This window comes from Denticeps clupeoides, chromosome 19 (genome assembly GCF_900700375.1).
Source record: "Denticeps clupeoides chromosome 19, fDenClu1.1, whole genome shotgun sequence".
NCBI classification, from domain to species: domain Eukaryota; kingdom Metazoa; phylum Chordata; class Actinopteri; order Clupeiformes; family Denticipitidae; genus Denticeps; species Denticeps clupeoides.
In genome coordinates, this window is record NC_041725.1 from 8,921,737 (window position 1) to 8,938,842 (window position 17,106).

At 44.7% G+C, this 17,106-nt stretch overlaps 2 protein-coding genes and 1 pseudogene across 2 annotated transcripts; all 3 read right to left on the reverse strand.

Annotated features, from left to right (window-relative positions):
• Positions 1-5,353: 5,353 nt before the first annotated feature.
• Positions 5,354-8,711, reverse strand: LOC114769065 (extracellular calcium-sensing receptor-like). Its single transcript, XM_028961761.1, has 6 exons — positions 8,469-8,711; positions 8,032-8,326; positions 7,050-7,859; positions 6,741-6,962; positions 6,523-6,646; positions 5,354-6,400 (listed from the first exon to the last, which is right to left on the reverse strand). The coding sequence occupies exons 1-6, from the start codon at positions 8,702-8,704 to the stop codon at positions 5,487-5,489; spliced, it is 2,601 nt and encodes an 866-aa protein (XP_028817594.1). The 5' UTR covers positions 8,705-8,711; the 3' UTR covers positions 5,354-5,486.
• A 3,189-nt stretch (positions 8,712-11,900) lies between these two features.
• Positions 11,901-12,980, reverse strand: LOC114768944 (extracellular calcium-sensing receptor pseudogene; annotated as a pseudogene).
• Positions 12,969-15,442, reverse strand: LOC114768943 (extracellular calcium-sensing receptor-like). Its single transcript, XM_028961485.1, has 5 exons — positions 15,209-15,442; positions 14,839-15,133; positions 13,833-14,642; positions 13,302-13,523; positions 12,969-13,174 (listed from the first exon to the last, which is right to left on the reverse strand). Exons 1-5 carry the CDS (start codon positions 15,436-15,438, stop codon positions 13,001-13,003), a joined length of 1,731 nt encoding a protein of 576 aa, XP_028817318.1. The 5' UTR covers positions 15,439-15,442; the 3' UTR covers positions 12,969-13,000.
• Between the last annotated feature and the right edge of the window lie 1,664 nt (positions 15,443-17,106).

Genomic DNA, 17,106 nt, shown 5'->3' on the forward strand with positions numbered 1-17,106 from the left:
AGATCCAAAGAGCTGTCACTATCAGTGAAGCAAGCCATCATTAGGCTGAAAAAACAAAATAAACATATCAGAGAGATAGCAAAAACATTAGGCGTGGCCAAAACAACAGTTTGGAACATTCTCAAAAAGAAGGAATGCACTGGTTCGCTCAGCAACACTAAAAGACCCGGAAGACCACGGAAAACAACTGTGGTGGATGACCGAAGAATCCTTTCCCTGGCGAAGAAAACACCCTTCACAACAGTTGGCTGGATCAAGAACACTCTCCAGGAGGTAGGTGTATCTGTGTCAAAGTCAACAATCAAGAGAAGACTCCACCAGTGTGAAAACAGAGGGTTCACCACAAGATGTAAACCATTGGTGAGCCTTAAAAACAGGAAGGCCAGATTAGAGTTTGCCAAACAACATCTAAAAAAGCCTTCACAGTTCTGGAACAACATCCTATGGACAGATGAGACCAAGATCAATTTGTACCAGAGTGATGGGAAGAGAGGAGTATGGATATGGATAGCCAAACAACAGCGCCTGCAAACAGTTTAGACTTAAGCATCTCTGGATCTGTCACCCATGATTCACTGCCAATCCACTGAAATGGGGGTGGAGGCCACTACTCCTCCCACAAAACGCGTAGATCCCCTGAAGACATGAAAGCTACAATGACTCGTGAGGTAGATCTCCGAATAACTTCTGCGACTCGTTCCACCTTGCTTTGAGGGTTTGCCCTGTATAAGGCCACAGAGTACTCCACACAGATTCCCTCATTCTGAGCAGCCCTCAAAAAGACGGCATGCCGTTATTACCATAGTCTGAATCACTGCGAACTGCCCCAATCCACTTCCAGCCAAAATGTTTCACCAGCTGGGCCAATCCAACTGCCTGGAACTGGTCACTGGGAATGGTTCTAAAGAAAGAGGGATGCTGTTGTTTATTGCTTAAACATGCACAGGTTGAAAAGTGGCTGACCTGAAATTTAGAGACAGAGATTTCATTTTATGGTTTTGAAAGCAGACAATGTGTATAGATTCATATACAAACAAGTGAAATTATTGTCAGCAGTCATACAAAATTGTGTCTTTTTCCCCCTCGATCATGTTACTGTTCTTTAAATAAATAGGGTCAGACCTCTGGAACTCGGAAAAAAAAATGACCCGAGATATGCCAACACTTGCTGATGAGATAGTCCCCCAGAACAGCAACAACACTGGCAACATTCGGACATTTGGGATTAAGTGTAAATTCAGGCTCTTGTCCATTGGCAAACTTGAAGGCAACTTTTGTGGCCATGGGAACAGCAGCACAAGAATCATGTATCTCATAACCCAATGTGATATTAGGCAAAAGATCAGATCTGTTGTTGATCTCGTCTATGGCAAATTCCATGGCTTGAGCAAAACGTAGCTCCCTAGAAAATATTCTGCTTAAAAAAAAGAGAGAGACAGAAGAAGACACAAAAGAGCCCCTTCTCCACATGTGAGCAGACCTTTTATACCCCTGGCCTACCGGAAGTTGTCACAGACCAATCAGAACCTGTTGTTTCTGATGTCATGCCCCCCGGTGCCTCCCATCTGGGGAAGACAAAGAGAGTGGGCGGTCCTGATGGCCGACACTTCACACGTTTGTCTCGGGGGCCTCCCGTCTGCGCAAGACAAAGAGGGTAGGCGGTCCAGACGGCCAACACTTCACACGTTTGGCTCGGCAAAAGGCCGTCCGACAACAGGTGTGTGAAACAGAGGTGTTGAATCTTCATGCACAACAATTGGCACAGGAATGTCACATTTCTCCTTGTAGACGGTCGCTTTGCAAAACAAAAGCATGGTCCTGCGGTGTCCAATCTTACAACAGCAATAAAAAAAAAAGAGATACGGCACTCAAGGGCGTCAAAATCATGTTCAATTTAAGACTAAGGGAATAAATAAACTGTTAAATCAAAGAAAACAGGTTTGAATCTGTCCAAAACTGGAAAAAAATGTTTCTTGCATTTGCAAAAAAAATGCACAAGATGCATCAGTATCTGTGAACGTAGCAGTGCCATAGTAGATTGTGTGCAATTAAAATAAAATTTTTATTTCAGTGCATATGCCATAAAAGCCAAACCCTTTACAGCTAGGTTCATATCCTGGATCTGCGACCAAAATCAGTCAACGTCCCCAAGCAGCCCATCAGCAGGTGGGATTTCTTCATTTCCCGCGGCGCCTGGAGCGGACGCCAGGGGGCGCGCTTCGCCTGGCCTCTCGGTCCCGAAGCACAGGCGCGGAGACACGCAACGTTCCACGAGCCGAACAGACGCACACAAGCACGCACCTGCCATAGCTGCACTCACGGGTTTTATTTTGGAAGAAGAAGAAGGAAAAAACAACACAACATGCACACACTAACGAAGTGCTGGGACACACTAACGAAGCACCCCTGCACGTCTCTGCTGGTGCCCCCAGCTCTCCTCCCTGCACCGGACCGCCCAGAGACCAGTCACCATACCGCAGGGTGGTGCCTTCTGGTGACCTGGAGCCCCTGCCGCTGCAAGTCCCTGCTGGAATCCCCAGCCCCTCTCCCTGCACGCCTCTTGTCGTAGTTTAGGGGCTTTTCTGGATCCCTCATGGCTCAGCCACTTCTGCGTCTGTTGGGACAAGCTGGGGGGGCTCTGTAGCACGGCGCCCCTCTGGAGGGGTACCCAGGCCCACTCCTGGCCTGTCCTGCTCACCAGCTACTCGAGAGGAGTGGTGGTGGGGCATGGTCCGATCAATGGCTCAGGTTCCGGCTGATCGAACTCCACCCTGAAAAGCTCAAGGAAGTCCCAGAAACTTATGTCTGTTTCCCCCCACTGGGGCTGTGCCCCAGCCCCAAGCTGACCCAGTCAGATGCAAGAATATGGTGGTGTTTTTCTCTGGTTCATAGGCGAGTGTGTTACCCACTAAGCTACTACCACTAGTCATTACCATCTTACTCCTCGCTGTTGGGGTTGCTGGTGGTCTCTCTTGTTTACTGCACACACCGGGTATGCCATGACACATTCCTTGACATCTTCGGGAAGTCCTGGTCACCCAAAAACCCACTGGTGGGTACTCTGGATGACCAGAATGCAAGTCCAGTCATCCCCACTGTAACACTAGGGGCAGCAGTGTCATTAGTATGAAGTGTTGTAGGCGTTTCGGGTAATCCTGAATCCGGGGGTTCCTGAAGATTGCTGGATATGACGTCACATAGCAGGATCCATTGGATGGGGCTGTAGGATGATAGTTTTAGGAACGGTAGGGGGTTTGTCCTTGGAGTGAAAGTGAAGTGATTGTCATTGTGAAACACTGCAGCACAGCACACGGTGACACAACAAAGTGTGTCCTCTGCTTTTAACCCATCACCTTTGGTGTGGAGTGGGTAGTCATGACAGGTGCCCGGAGAGCAGTGTGTGCCTCAGTGGCAGCACCTTGGTGGATCGGGATTTGAACCAGCAACCTCCTGATTATTGGGCCACTTCCTTAACCACTAGGCCACCACTGCCCTTGTGAGTGCAGTCATGAGAGAGTGTCCGCCTCAGTGTTACGGGATCCAGGATGATAAGACAGGGTGTACTTGAATTGTGTGATGAATCTAATGAGTCTTTAATAGAAATTGCCGAAGTCCAGAAACTGTTGCAATTGTCGGATGGTAGAGGGGAAGGCCAGGTGGTAACGCTCTTGGTTGGGACCATTGAAATCCCCTGGGGACTGATTTAGAACATTTATATTTAAGGCATTTGGCAGACGCCCTTATCCCGAGCGATTTACAACGTGCTTCCATGTTACCATTGATGAAGTGATCAATTCTGGTTCACTAGGACCCCCAACTCCTACTTTTATTCCCTCTGTTGTAGTTTCTATACATAAGTCAGACAATAAGAAGGTTACAAGTTAATCTAAATATTCTCTAAAGAGGAAAGTCTTGAGCTGCCGTTTGAAATTCCTCAGTGACTCTGCTGTTCAGACCACAAGCGGAAGTTCATTCCACCACCGAGGGGCCAAGACAGTGAAGAGTCTAGATGAGTGTCTTCCTTTTACCTTCAGAGATGGAGGGACCAGGCGAGCAGTACTGGAGGCTCGGAGTATACGAGGTGCAGTGTGAGGTGTAATAAGGGCTGTGAGGTAGGATGGTGCTCATCCAGGCTTTGTAGGCCAGCATCAGTATTTTGAATCTAATTCTAATTTTGAATCTAATATTTTCAGCCAGTGGAGGGAACGTAGCAGAGGGGCGGTGTGGGAGAATTTGGGAAGGTTGAAGATCAGTAATGCTGCTGCATTTTGTATTAGTTGTAGAGGTCGGATGGCACATAGAGGTAGACCAGCTAGAAGGGAGTTACAGTAATCCAGTCATGAGATTACTAAAGCCTGAACCAGTATCTGGGTGGCCTGTGTTAACAGATAAGGACATATTGGTCTGATATTGTACATGAGCAGGAACGATTTTGTGAAAACCAGTATTTGTGTCATTATCACAACTTTTGGTCACTACTGCATAAAAAATATTTATTAAAAATCTAAATATTTAACAAAACAAAAATCTCACATCATCGGCTCCCTCTGACTGTTGGGGGTCAACACAGTGGATGAACTGGTCTGCTTGTTCACATAATTGAAAAAAAGGTTTTACGTTGAATTCCCTTCATTTTACATTTTCTGTATTTATCAGATGCCCTTATCCAGAGCGACTTACAATTAATATTTACAGGGACAGTCCCCCACCCTGGAGCAATTTAGGCTTAAGTGTCTTGCTCAGGGACACAATGGTAGTAAGCGGGATTTGAACCTGGGTCCTCTGGTTCATAGGCGAGTGTGTTATCCACTAAGCTACTACCACCCTTCCTGATGCGACGTCTCCAGTACCAAGAAATGTAGAATGCGTCCCCCCAGTGGCTGGATTTGACAAAGTGCTCATATTAAATACTCATCTGATAATCTTTGCTTATTTGCATGTGCTTGTCAGAAAATGTGATTGTCAGAAAACACAAAAGTCAGACCTAGACAAAACATGAAATATGAAAAAGCACAAAATACATTTGTAAGCTTTACTAGACAAATATAAATGTACTTGTCACTCAGTGTAATGTAACATACAATCTATTTATTTAATTAAGAATTTTACTCCGCTGTTGATTATGGGCTACTCACTATTGTAAGACATTAATTGGTGCAGCACGTGGAATATGAATCTTGCATCTTGAATGTATTGTGGTGAGGGGTGTGGAAGGGGAGTAAAGAGAGTTGAATTATTCTGCCATGCTTGTTTTTATTAAACAGTGAACAGCAGTAGACATTCACATTAGATAACAGTACAACCCAGTTCTAAATTCCACCCCTACCCAGAACATGAACTCACTAATCCCACTAGCATTCACCCAGATGGTCTGTCAACCTCTCTCTGAACGCCTTGGAGGCGGGCAAATGCAAATGAACCCAACCCTATAAGCTGTCAACGCTACAGTATGTTGTGCCTTCAGGACACTCACATTTGCATTGGTTTTAGAGAGACTTAGATGGAACCTTTCCCATAAGATGCTTCTTGGTATTCTGTTCTGGTCTGAATATGATTATGAAACACTTTGGAACAAATATACAAGCCATCAAGCCAAAACTTGATGCTAAAATGGCAAAAATCTCCACAGCTACAGTGAACTTGCCAGGAGAGCTGACATAAGTTGGGATAAAGGTGATCCAGACAGCACAGAATATTAGCATGCTGAATGTGATGAATTTGGCCTCATTAAAGTTATCAGGCAGCTTACGAGCCAGAAAAGCCAAGACAAAGCACAAGAAAGCCAGGAGACCAATATAACCCAACACGGCCCAGAAAGCCCCAGCAGAACCCAGGTTACATTCAAGAATGATTCTTTCTTTGTACAGTGACATATTCTTAATGGGAAATGGGGGTGACAACACCAACCACAAGGTGCATATCAGGGCCTGTACAGATGTAAAACAGACAACAGTCATTCTTTGCTGTGGAGGACCAAACCACTTCATAATACTATTGCCTGGAATTGTTGCCTTAAAAGCTGTTAAGACAACTATTGTTTTCCCCAGAACACAGGATATGCAGAGGACAAATGTGATTCCAAATGCAGTGTGACGCAGCATACAGGACCAGTCAGATGGCTGTCCGATGAATGTAAGAGAGCAAAGAAAACACAGAGTCAGTGAGAAGAGCAGCAGGAAACTCAGCTCAGAGTTATTGGCTCTGACAATGGGAGAGGTCCTGTGTCTGTAGAATATAACAGCCACTGCAGCAACCATACAGGCTCCTGCAATGGAACAAACAGCCAGTATGATCCCCAGAACCTCATCCAGTGAAAGGAATTCAACGAGTTTAGGCAGGCATTCATCTCTCTGAGAATTTGGCCAGGACTCATCAGGACAGGAAATACAGTCTGTAGAATCTGTGGCAAAGTTTAAACAATTAGGCTAGGAAATTGCACTATAATGTTTCTAACAATTGTTATTTTGTACTATTAATTTGATTCAATTTGCAACCTGATGTGTATATTTTTAAAAACTATACCTGTTTCATTACTGATCTCCCCCTCACCACATGGTAGACAGTCATAGCAACACACAGGCCTTCCTTTCTGTGCTGCCTTCCTGGTTCCTGGGTGACAGCTCACACTACAAACTGATACAGGAACCTCTCCCACAAATATGCACATAATGACATCCATGAATTAATAACTTATTAATACATTCAGATAATGAATACATTGCAAGCAAGTGAAGTCCTACTGGTGATTGTTTGTTCATCCAGCTGATGTTCCTGCTCATGCTGAACTGCTGATCTTTAGGTTTAGATGCATCATAACGACCCACTGTCACAAAATGCAGGGTCCCATCCTCAGATTCTTGCCAGTTGACAAGCTCATATGTGGGTACAGGGTCCCCATTAGAATCAAAGCCAACAGGGTATCCATTTGTTGTGAAATTCACTTTTTTAAGTTGTTCAAGGACCTGAAATAATCATTTTAGGTATGTCTGACTCAAAACCACAGTATGGTACAATAAATAAAAGTGAATAACTTCCATCTTGTCTTTTACCTGATATGGTTGCACAACTGTGTTTTTGTTGCATTGAGGTTGTTGGTTTTCATTGTCCTTACACACAACACCATGAATAGCATGAGCAATGGCATACATTGCTTTATACACCATGTTGGATATTCGTAACTGTGATGTATCAGTGTAGGGAACATTAACAGCACTCAAGTTCTCAGTGCCAGTACATATTTTAAGTCCTTTCCCAGTGTCGAGGTTTGAGTGATGTTGAGCAAGTCTACAATTAAATGTGTCTTCCCAGAACTCCTGAAGTATGGGTGATTCTGTCACTTGTACTGCAGAAAGGTCTAGAAGGAACTCCCGAAATCTAGGGATGATAGAACGCTCAATACCAAACCCAAGAGCACCAGCTAGCTCTCCAAACTTGAGGACTTCTGGATCTGTTAACCATGCCTCACAGCCAATCCATTGAAACAGAGGGGTTGTTTTTTTTGTTAACTCCTCCATTAGAATACGAATATCGATTGCGTTGGTAAAAGCAACAATGGTTTTTGATGTTGAACTGCGTATGATTTCAGCAACTCTTTCCACCTTGCTATGAGGATTTGAACTTGAGAAAGCCACAGAGTACTCAACACAAATACCCTCTTTTTGTGCAGCTTTTAGGAATGATGCCATCCCATTGTTACCATAGTCAGAATCGCTGCGAATGGCACCGATCCACGTCCAGCCAAAGTGTTTGACCAGTTGGGCCAGTGCAGCTGCCTGGTAGTGGTCACTGGGGATGGTTCTGAAGAAAGCAGGATACTGCCGCTTATCACTCAGACAGGCGCAGGTGGCAAAGTGGCTCACCTAAGATTTAGGTAATATTAAAAGAATAAAGAATATAAAGTAGCCACATTTACATGAGATAATTTAATTAATAGTAATCTTAAAATGTTAAATGATTCAAATTATAGGCCACCTTTTGCAGATGGTTTATAATACGTTATGTAGCTAAGATAATCTCTGAAAGTAGTAAGACCTGTGGAACTCTGAAAAGACCCAGGAGACGAGCAATGCCTATGCTTGGTGTCGAATTTGAGTCTCCAATGACAGCTGCAACTTTAGCCACCGCTTGACAAGAGGGATCTATTATAAATCCAGGATCTAGGCCATTCGCAAACTGGAAAGCAACTTTTACAGCCATAGGCAGAGTGCCACAGGAATCATATATCTGGTAGCCCAGCGTAACATTGGGTAAGATGTCCAGTCTGTTGTTAATCTCCTGTATTGCAAATTCCATGGCACGAGCAAAACGGAGCTCCCGAGAGTACAGTCTGGAAAGGGAAAAAAAAGATAACTTCAGAGCAGCAGGTACTTAAACAGTAAGCACATTTCATTTTATTTTGAAACTGCACACAGTTTCTAAGATGCCTTTGAAGAAATGATGTGTTCCCTGTTCTACTTTGCATCACGAACCTTCCAGTGCACTGCAAAGGCAGAGGATGCCTAGTGTAGTTTTGCTCCAAAATGAAGTCATAATGAAATGCAAAAATTCCCCCAATTAAAAAATCCCCCTGCTTGGAGAGTGCAGGTTGTGCAGATGTCCCTTGTAATTTACAGATGACAGATCCTGTTTCAGACACAGGAGGCTTTTGCCCAAAAACCCAGTGAATTAGAAGAAGTGCCAGAGCTGGAGCCTGTGAGATCCACATCACTTCACTGGTGGGACACTGTCTGAATGGTGTGTGTCTTGTAGGAGTTTAAATACTGTTATGTGCCAGTCCTTTCTCACCTGCGCAGACATTAACCACACCTTTTTCAAGATGATGAAAAAACTTAATAGGTCCCATGGATTAAAACAAATAAATTTTATTTTGTTTAATGCATAACAAAAACATAATAGTTCTATTTCATCCCTGTTTTCCAGATGATAGTGAGTTAATTAATAACTAGTTTGAAAATATGTCATGGTCTAAAATATAAAAGATATAAAAAAAATATTTTGCAAAAACTGTGCCAAAGGGCAGGTGCTTCAGCACAACTTGGGATGTACCTGTGAACGTGCTTCTATTTCAACGTGCTTCTATAACAAGTGGTTTTAACCAATGATGGAAACAGATTAATAATAATTTCAATAAAGTAAAAAAATAATTTACTTACCCATTTTCCTACAGTAACTGTGACTGCTTTTTACAATATGGATGTTGCTGATTGTACAAAGTCTAGAGAGAGAATTGTGGGAATGCATGCAAGGAAAGCTTAACTACAAATCTTACTTTGTCATGACCGCTTGCTGACGGGGGAAGGAAGCACAGAGGCAGGACATGCTGGGAAAGAGGTCTTATTAATAAACAATAAATAAATAAATACAAATAAACAATGGCGCGGTGGCTGAAAAGGGAAATAAAGGGGAACAACAAAAACGAGCCCGCAGGCATGTGGCAATTGCCAGAACTCAAAACATAGAACTGAATTTCAAGTTTGCGCACCAAGTCCACGAAAATGCCGTCCCGAAGGGGCAGAAATCTCCGGCTTTTATGCATCGTCAGAATTGGCCACAGGTGATGAGCCCAGCTGCAGTCAATCCTGACAGAGCCCCCCCTCCAAGGGCTACGTCCTCGGAGCCCCAGCAGTACCATCAGTGGAGGCGGCAGGGCGGACGGCGGCAACCACAGGGCTCCTGCCCTGCTGTATCCTCCCCTTGGAGGACCCGGTCCCTCAGGCTGGTTCCCTGGAGTGGTCCAGCATGGCGGCCCCGGTCCCTCAAGCTGGTTCCCCGGCATGGTCAGGCGTGGCGGCCCCGGTCCCTCGGCCTGGCTCACCAGCGTGGTCAGGTTTGGCGGCCCCGGTCCCTGGGCCTGGCTCCCCGGCGTGGGCCCGCTTGGCAGCCCCGGACCCTCGGCCTGGCTCCCCGGCGTGGTCCCACATGGCGGCTCCGGACCCTCGACCTGGCTCCCCGGCGTGGTCCCGCAGGACGTGGTCCTGCATGGCGGCTCCGGACCCTCGGCCTGGCTCCCTGGCATGGTCCCGCAGGGCCGATCCATCCGGGTACATGTGGGCCCTGTCTCCGCACGTCCCCTCCTCAGGTGGCACAGCCAGGATCTCGGGAGGTGCGACCTTTTCGTCGCCCGCCAGTGCTTGGTCTTCTTGCCCCGGATCCTGACTGGCGCTGGATGTGGTGGAGGGGCAGAGTTCGATCCCTGGCTCAGGCTCTGGCCGATCAAACTCCGCCCTCAGTCTTGGCAGGAAGACCCAAAAACTCCTTCTGTCTGTCTCTCCCTGCTGCTAGAGGGCTGCGCCCCAGCCCCATGCTGACCCAGACAGACACGCGAGGATGGTTGTGATCTCATCCATGTCTGCTGCCCCACTGAAGGGTCCTGGGGCCATTGGGCTGTCCCACACGGGGCTGGGCTCCTTGGTGGAGATGGTGGTGGGCATGTGGTGTGGAGGGTGGTGGACGTCTTCTCCAGCAGGCAGGGGTGGAAGTCACGTGGATCATCATGGAAAATCCACGTCATCGTCATCCGTGTCCTCCCACCGGTGACTCCGAGGGTCGTCCCCACGGACCTCGCGACGATCGTGGATGGGCGGAGCCCAACTCGCGTCTCCCGTGCTCTTGTCGTCGTCGTCCGTGTCGTCCCAGTCCATGGGGAGCCTGGCCAGCAGAGCGCAGAATTCCTGGCTTGACACGACAAAGATCATGGGGGTCGCATCCTCTGTGCTTGCTGTCCACGTCACTTCCTCGCTGCTTCCTCGCCCACTCACCCGCCCACGTTGTCACTTCCGGGTTTCACGGATTCTCCCGGGGGTTACATCATCACGTGCCATGGCTCATCGGGTAGAAACCGCTCCACTAGAACGGGCGGTGTGTCTCTCCCCCGGCGACCGCGCTCGTCTCGCCGGGCTGCGCCCTTCACAGTGTTTCTTCTCCTCTGCTTCTTTTTTCCTCTGCGCTTTTCCAACTGCTTGCTGTCGGGGGAAGGAAGCGCAGAGGCAGGACATGCTGGGAAGGGGGTTTTATTAATAAACAATAAATAAATAAATAAATACAAATAAAAAATGGCGCGGTGGCTGAAAAGGGAAATAAAGGGGAACAACAAAAACGAGCCCGCAGGCGTGTGGCGAATGCCAGAACTCAAAACATAGAACTGAAATTCAAGTTTGTGCACCAAGTCCACGAAAATACCGTCCTTCCCGAAGGGGCGGAAATCTCTGGCTTTTATACATCGTCAGAATTGGCCACAAGTGATGAGCCCAGCTGCAGTCAATCCTGACACAATCCTTACACAATGTCAAACTTGAGTAAGGACACCAGGCAAAATTGCACAACAGTGTTTTTAATTAAAGAACAAAACATAAACAGTACTTAAAAAAGCAGGCAGATGTATGTTACATACTCTCAAGAGGGTCTGAACTGAAATTGATAGCACATACAAGACATACATACACATACAACTGGGAATGGAGAAAATGGGGAGCTCGGTTATTTGGAAATACATAGGTTGACTTACTAATTGGGGCGAACACAGTGATGCAAACAAGGAAGTGGTGGAGTCTGGGAGTAACAGATGAGCCACAGAACACACGACTCTCTGCATGTAGAGATGGGAGGCTGACCTCCCAACCCATTTGATCCTCTTTGCTATAGTTTCAGGCCATGACCCTGCCCTCCTGCCTTTTCCAGGCTACAGGAAACCATGTGGGCTGCTCATTTACCCTTCCTCCAAGCTTTAGTTATGAGAAACGTTTTCAGTTTTGCGATCCAGATACAGGGCAGCATTTTGATTCTTAAAAGAGTCATATCAGCTTATTTGTCCTGCAACATTTGTTCACATTTTAAAAAATAAACTATTATCTTCCTCAATTATTTTAGATTGTTTAATTCTCCTGCAACCCATCAGTATGTTGTTGTCATTAATAAGTATGTTTGATTAACCGTTCTGCATTCCATAAAGAATTCAATAGATTACTTTTTTCGTATCTGCAATCAATTTTTTTGTGTTTTTCTTTTCTTGTATTTCAGAGAGCCTTAGATGGAACCTTTCCCATTAGGTGTTTCTTAGTATTTTGTTCTGGTCTGAATATAATTATAAAACACTTAGGAATGAAAATACAAATCATCAACCCAAAACTTGATGCCAAAATAGCAAAAATTTCAACAGCCACAGTAAACTTGCCAGGAGAGCTGACATATGTCGGGATAAAAGTTATCCAGACAGCACAGAATATCAGCATGCTGAATGTGATGAATTTGGCCTCATTAAAGTTATCAGGCAGCTTACGGGCCAGAAAAGCCAAAACAAAACACAAGACAGCCAGGAGGCCAATATAACCCAACACGGCCCAAAAAGCCCCAGTAGAACCCAGGTTACATTCAAGAATGATTCTTTCTTTATATAGTGACATATTCTTTATAGGAAATGGAGGTGATAATATCAGCCAAAGAGTGCATAACAGGGCCTGTACAGATGTAAAACAGACAACAGTCATTCTTTGCTGTGGAGGCCCAAACCATTTCATGACATTACTGCCTGGAAGTGTAGCCCTGAAGGCCATCAACACAACTAGAGTTTTCCCCAGAACACAGGAAATGCAGAGGACAAATGTGATTGCAAATGCAGTGTGACGCAGCATACAGGACCATTCAGAAGGTCGACCAATGAAAGTCAGAGAGCAAAGAAAACACAGAGTCAGTGAGAAAAGCAACAGGAAACTCAGCTCAGAGTTATTGGCTCTGACAATGGGAGAGGTCCTGTGTCTGTAGAATATAACAGCCACAGCAACAACCATACAGGCTCCTGCAATGGAACAAACAGCCAATATGATCCCAAGAACTTCATCCAGTGATAGAAATTCAACTAGTTTGAGCAGGCATGCATTTCTCTGAGAATTTGGCCAGTAGTCATCAGGACAGGAAATGCAGTCCAAGGAATCTTTGGCAAAGTGAGAATAATTGGAATAGCCATTAGTCATTGGAGTATAAGGCATCTATACTTAAATATCTGGATTTAGTATAAAAGTGAGAGAGCAGCATGAGCTAGTATCATTATACCAATACCTGTTGCATTACTGATCTCCCCTTCTCCACATGGTACACAGTCATAACAGCAGACAGGCTTTCCTTTCTGTGCTGCCTTCCTGGTGCCTGGGGGACAGCTCTCACTACACACTGACACAGGTACCTGTCACACACAAAGACAGACACACACATATAAACTGTATTTGACTGCACTGCCCTTTACGCAAATTAACAACACAGTGTTATAATCAGCAATAAAATAATACACAGACTGAGTGAAAAAGTCATACTTGTGTTTGCCTATTCATCCAGCTGATATTCCTGCTCAAGCTGAACTCCTGACCTTTGAGTTTAGATGCATCATAGTGACCAACTGTAACAAACTGCATAGCCCCATCCTTAGCTTCTTGCCAGTTGATGAGATCATATGTAGCAACAGGATCTCCATTTGAGTCAAAAGCAACAGGGTATCCATTTATTGTGAAGTTCACTTTTCTAAGTTCTTCAAGGACCTAAGTGTGAATGGGAACATATTCAATGTCATGGTACACTACATAAGAAATTCAAAATGGTGACATATTATAACATAGATTATCATAACAAATACCGATAGCAAATTGTGTGCAGTGTGTATGTAAGCAACCTAATGCTACCAGTTCATATTATATTTATTTGGAACTTCTTTACATTTCTTTATTTAGCTACTTTGCTGCTTTCATTGTGTCCATATTTTTAATGTCATTTAAACTATGTTATGTTAATGTATATGCAGCAAATGTACAATAGTATTACAATTGAATGTATTTACTTATTTATTTTACCTGATACGGCTTAACAACGATACTTTTGTTGCACTGGGATTGTAGATTTTTTCTTCCCTTGCAGACAACTCCATGAATAGCATGAGCAACAGCATACATTGCTTTGTACACCATGTTTGTTATGCGTAACTGTGAAGTGTCAGTATAGGGATTATTTACAGTACTCAGGTCCTCAGTGCCAGTACACATTTTAAGACCCTCAGAGTTGTCAGGGTCTATTTGCCCTTCAAACAATCTACAGTTAAATGTTTCCTGCCAGAACTCCTTGAGCAACGTTGAATGAGACAGTTGTACTGCAGAAAGGCCTAGAAGGAACTTCCGAAATCCAGGGATAACAGAACGCTCAATACCAAACCCAACAGCACCAGCAAGCAGACCATACTTCAAGACTTCTGGATCTGTCACCCATGCCTCGCAACCAATCCACTGCAGCAAGCGTGTAGGTTGCTTTGTCAACTCTTGCAGCAGCAGATGCATATCAACAGAATCAACAAAAGCCACAATGACTCTTGATGTTGAACTACATATGAGTTCAGCAAGTCTTTCCACCTTGATTCGAGGACTTGAGCTCGAAAAGGCAACAGAGTACTCAACACAAATGCCCTCCTTTTGTGCCGCACTCAGAAATGATGCCATCCCACTGTTACCATAGTCAGAATCGCTGCAAATTGCCCCAATCCACGTCCAGCCAAAGTATTTGACAAGCTGGGCCAGTGCAGCTGCCTGGTATTGGTCACTAGGAATTGTTCTGAAGAAAGCAGGATACTGCTGCTTATCGCTCAGACAGGCGCAGGTGGCAAAGTGACTCACCTAAGATTTAAATGACAGTACAAAGAATCACATTTAGAATGGATTACAGTGAATTAATTTAATGCTTGCCGATACATAAATAGGCTTATGGTAAGATAATAATTTTACTTGCATATCAATAATGTGCAAGTAGACCTGTTTCTATTCATACAAAGTAATCTAATTTTTACATATGTACACAGTAAAGCAGCAAGACCTGTGGAACACCAAAAAGACCAAGTACTCGGGTCATGCCAATGCTTGGTGTTGTATTTGAGTCTCCAATAACAGCAGCAACATTCGCCATGACAGTGCAAGAGGGGTCCAAAGTAAATTCAGGATCTTGACCATTTGCAAACTGGAAAGCAACTTTCAGGGCCATAGGCACAGCACCACAAGAATCATGTATCTGGTAACCCAGTGTAATGTTTGGTAAGAGATCAGATCTGTTGTTAATCTCCTCTATGGCAAATTCCATGGCACGAGCAAAGCGCAACTCCCGAGAATATAATCTGAAAGAAAAAAAAAAAGAATTTAAAACAACACTCAGACATCCCCCCTTCAAAGTCCATCCCAGCCTCACTAACCTCCCAGTACACTGCAGAGACAGAGGATGACCAGTAAAGTTTTGCTCCAAAATGTGTTCATAGTGAAAAGCAAAAATTCCCCCAATCAGAAAATCCCCTTCCTTGGATAGTGCAGGAGTAGAGGTTCCTTGTAATCTACAGCTGATAGATCCTGTCTCTGACACAGTAAGCAGGACCCACTGAGTTATAAGCAAGGACTGAGCCAGAGATCCAAGGTCTGAGATCCACATCCCTTCAGTTGTGGGACACAGTGTGGATGAGGTGTGTCTTGCACAGATTTAAATACCATACCTATTTAAATAAATACATCCCTGTCCCCAATATTTCATGTTAACATTAACCCCACCTACCCCACATTTTAATTCAATTGGTAATTTATATCACTACATCAGTACATGTTGAATACTTTTTGATTGTATATGAATTTATAGTCCTATATTCTTTCTAGAATATATGGACAGGTTCTACATTTGGTATTATGGCTTCTGAGTGATAATTTCTTTGAGTGTCCACATGATTTAACAATTAACAGTTAACAATATTATATGTATGATTATATATTAAATATAACACCTAGCATTATGAGCAGGAAAAACACTTGAATATTACTGAGTGTTGGGGACAAATGTTGTAAATGTAAATATAGGGGTGTTAGAAATTATTGATAAATCAATATATCAATGTTGTGATATTGTACTGATACAGGGACAAATTTGGAGGCAAAAATATCGATATATGGTGCACTGGGTTGTGCTGTCGAGTGTTTTCTGATTCTCAGCAGAGATGAGAATCAGCGAGAGACTGCAACCGTCACTCCTGTAGATGGTGCTGTACAGCTGCATACTTTAAATTACTGCTTGGCATTTCAGGCAGAGTAAAATCGCAAAACATGACAGATCACCAACTTTTTTGTATTTCAGCTCTGTTTTTACATTTTTTTGTGAACTAATGCAGTATGCACAGTATCACAATATTGGATTCCGCTAGGAGTGACTATATATTTAAACTTGTATATATTTAAAAGCACCGTCCCCACACACTGCTCCCCGGGCACTGGTCATGGCTGCCCACTGCTCACTCAGAGGACATATTTCACTGTGTGCACCGTGTGCTGTGCTGCTGTGTATCACATGTGACAATCACTAAAGCTAAATCAAATTAATCCAGAGTAATCAGAGCTCCATAAATGGAGTCACAGGACAAGGCTGCTGCATTAATGTGGACTCAACTTACTTTTTTCTTTGTTACAGCTCATGACAGTTTGTAACATGCCTTGAGGTTAGTTTTTGCCTCTTTTGTGTTTTGTTTCTGTTCATAAATGAATCCCCTTTCAAAGATGTCTTTGTCTGTGTGTGTGTGTGTATGTGCATGTTATGTGTCTTCTCTTCTTCTCGCCCCTCAGGTGACGGTGCTGCAGACAAGAAGGCCCCCAGAGTTTAGGCCCCTGTCCCCACTGCACTACTCCAGCGCATGATGGACTGGCCACAGCGCTCCTCTAAAGTTTTTTTGTGGGGGCACAATCTGGGTGAGTGGCCTTGTAAGTGCTTGTAAGGGTACTGTGATGCCCTGGAGCTGCTGGGCTCACACAGCCACACAGCACCTGATTATGGCTGGTCCCCCAGGTAGCCAGTAAGTAGGGCTGGACAGGCATGGGTCTAGGTCATCCTCCAGGGGGATAGGATGCCAGGAGGTTTTACAGCCCGGCAGGTGGGGCCAGTCAGGATGTACAGGAAGCAGGCCTGCTTGTTCCAGTGGATGCATAGGTTCAAGCCAGCAGAAGTCTGGAGAAGCCCTCAACCCTTTAGTGGAGAAATGCAGAGTGAGCCGGTGTGTCTCTAGCAACACTGCAGGGAGGGACGTGCAGCCTGAAGTGATTGTCACATGTGATACACAGTAGC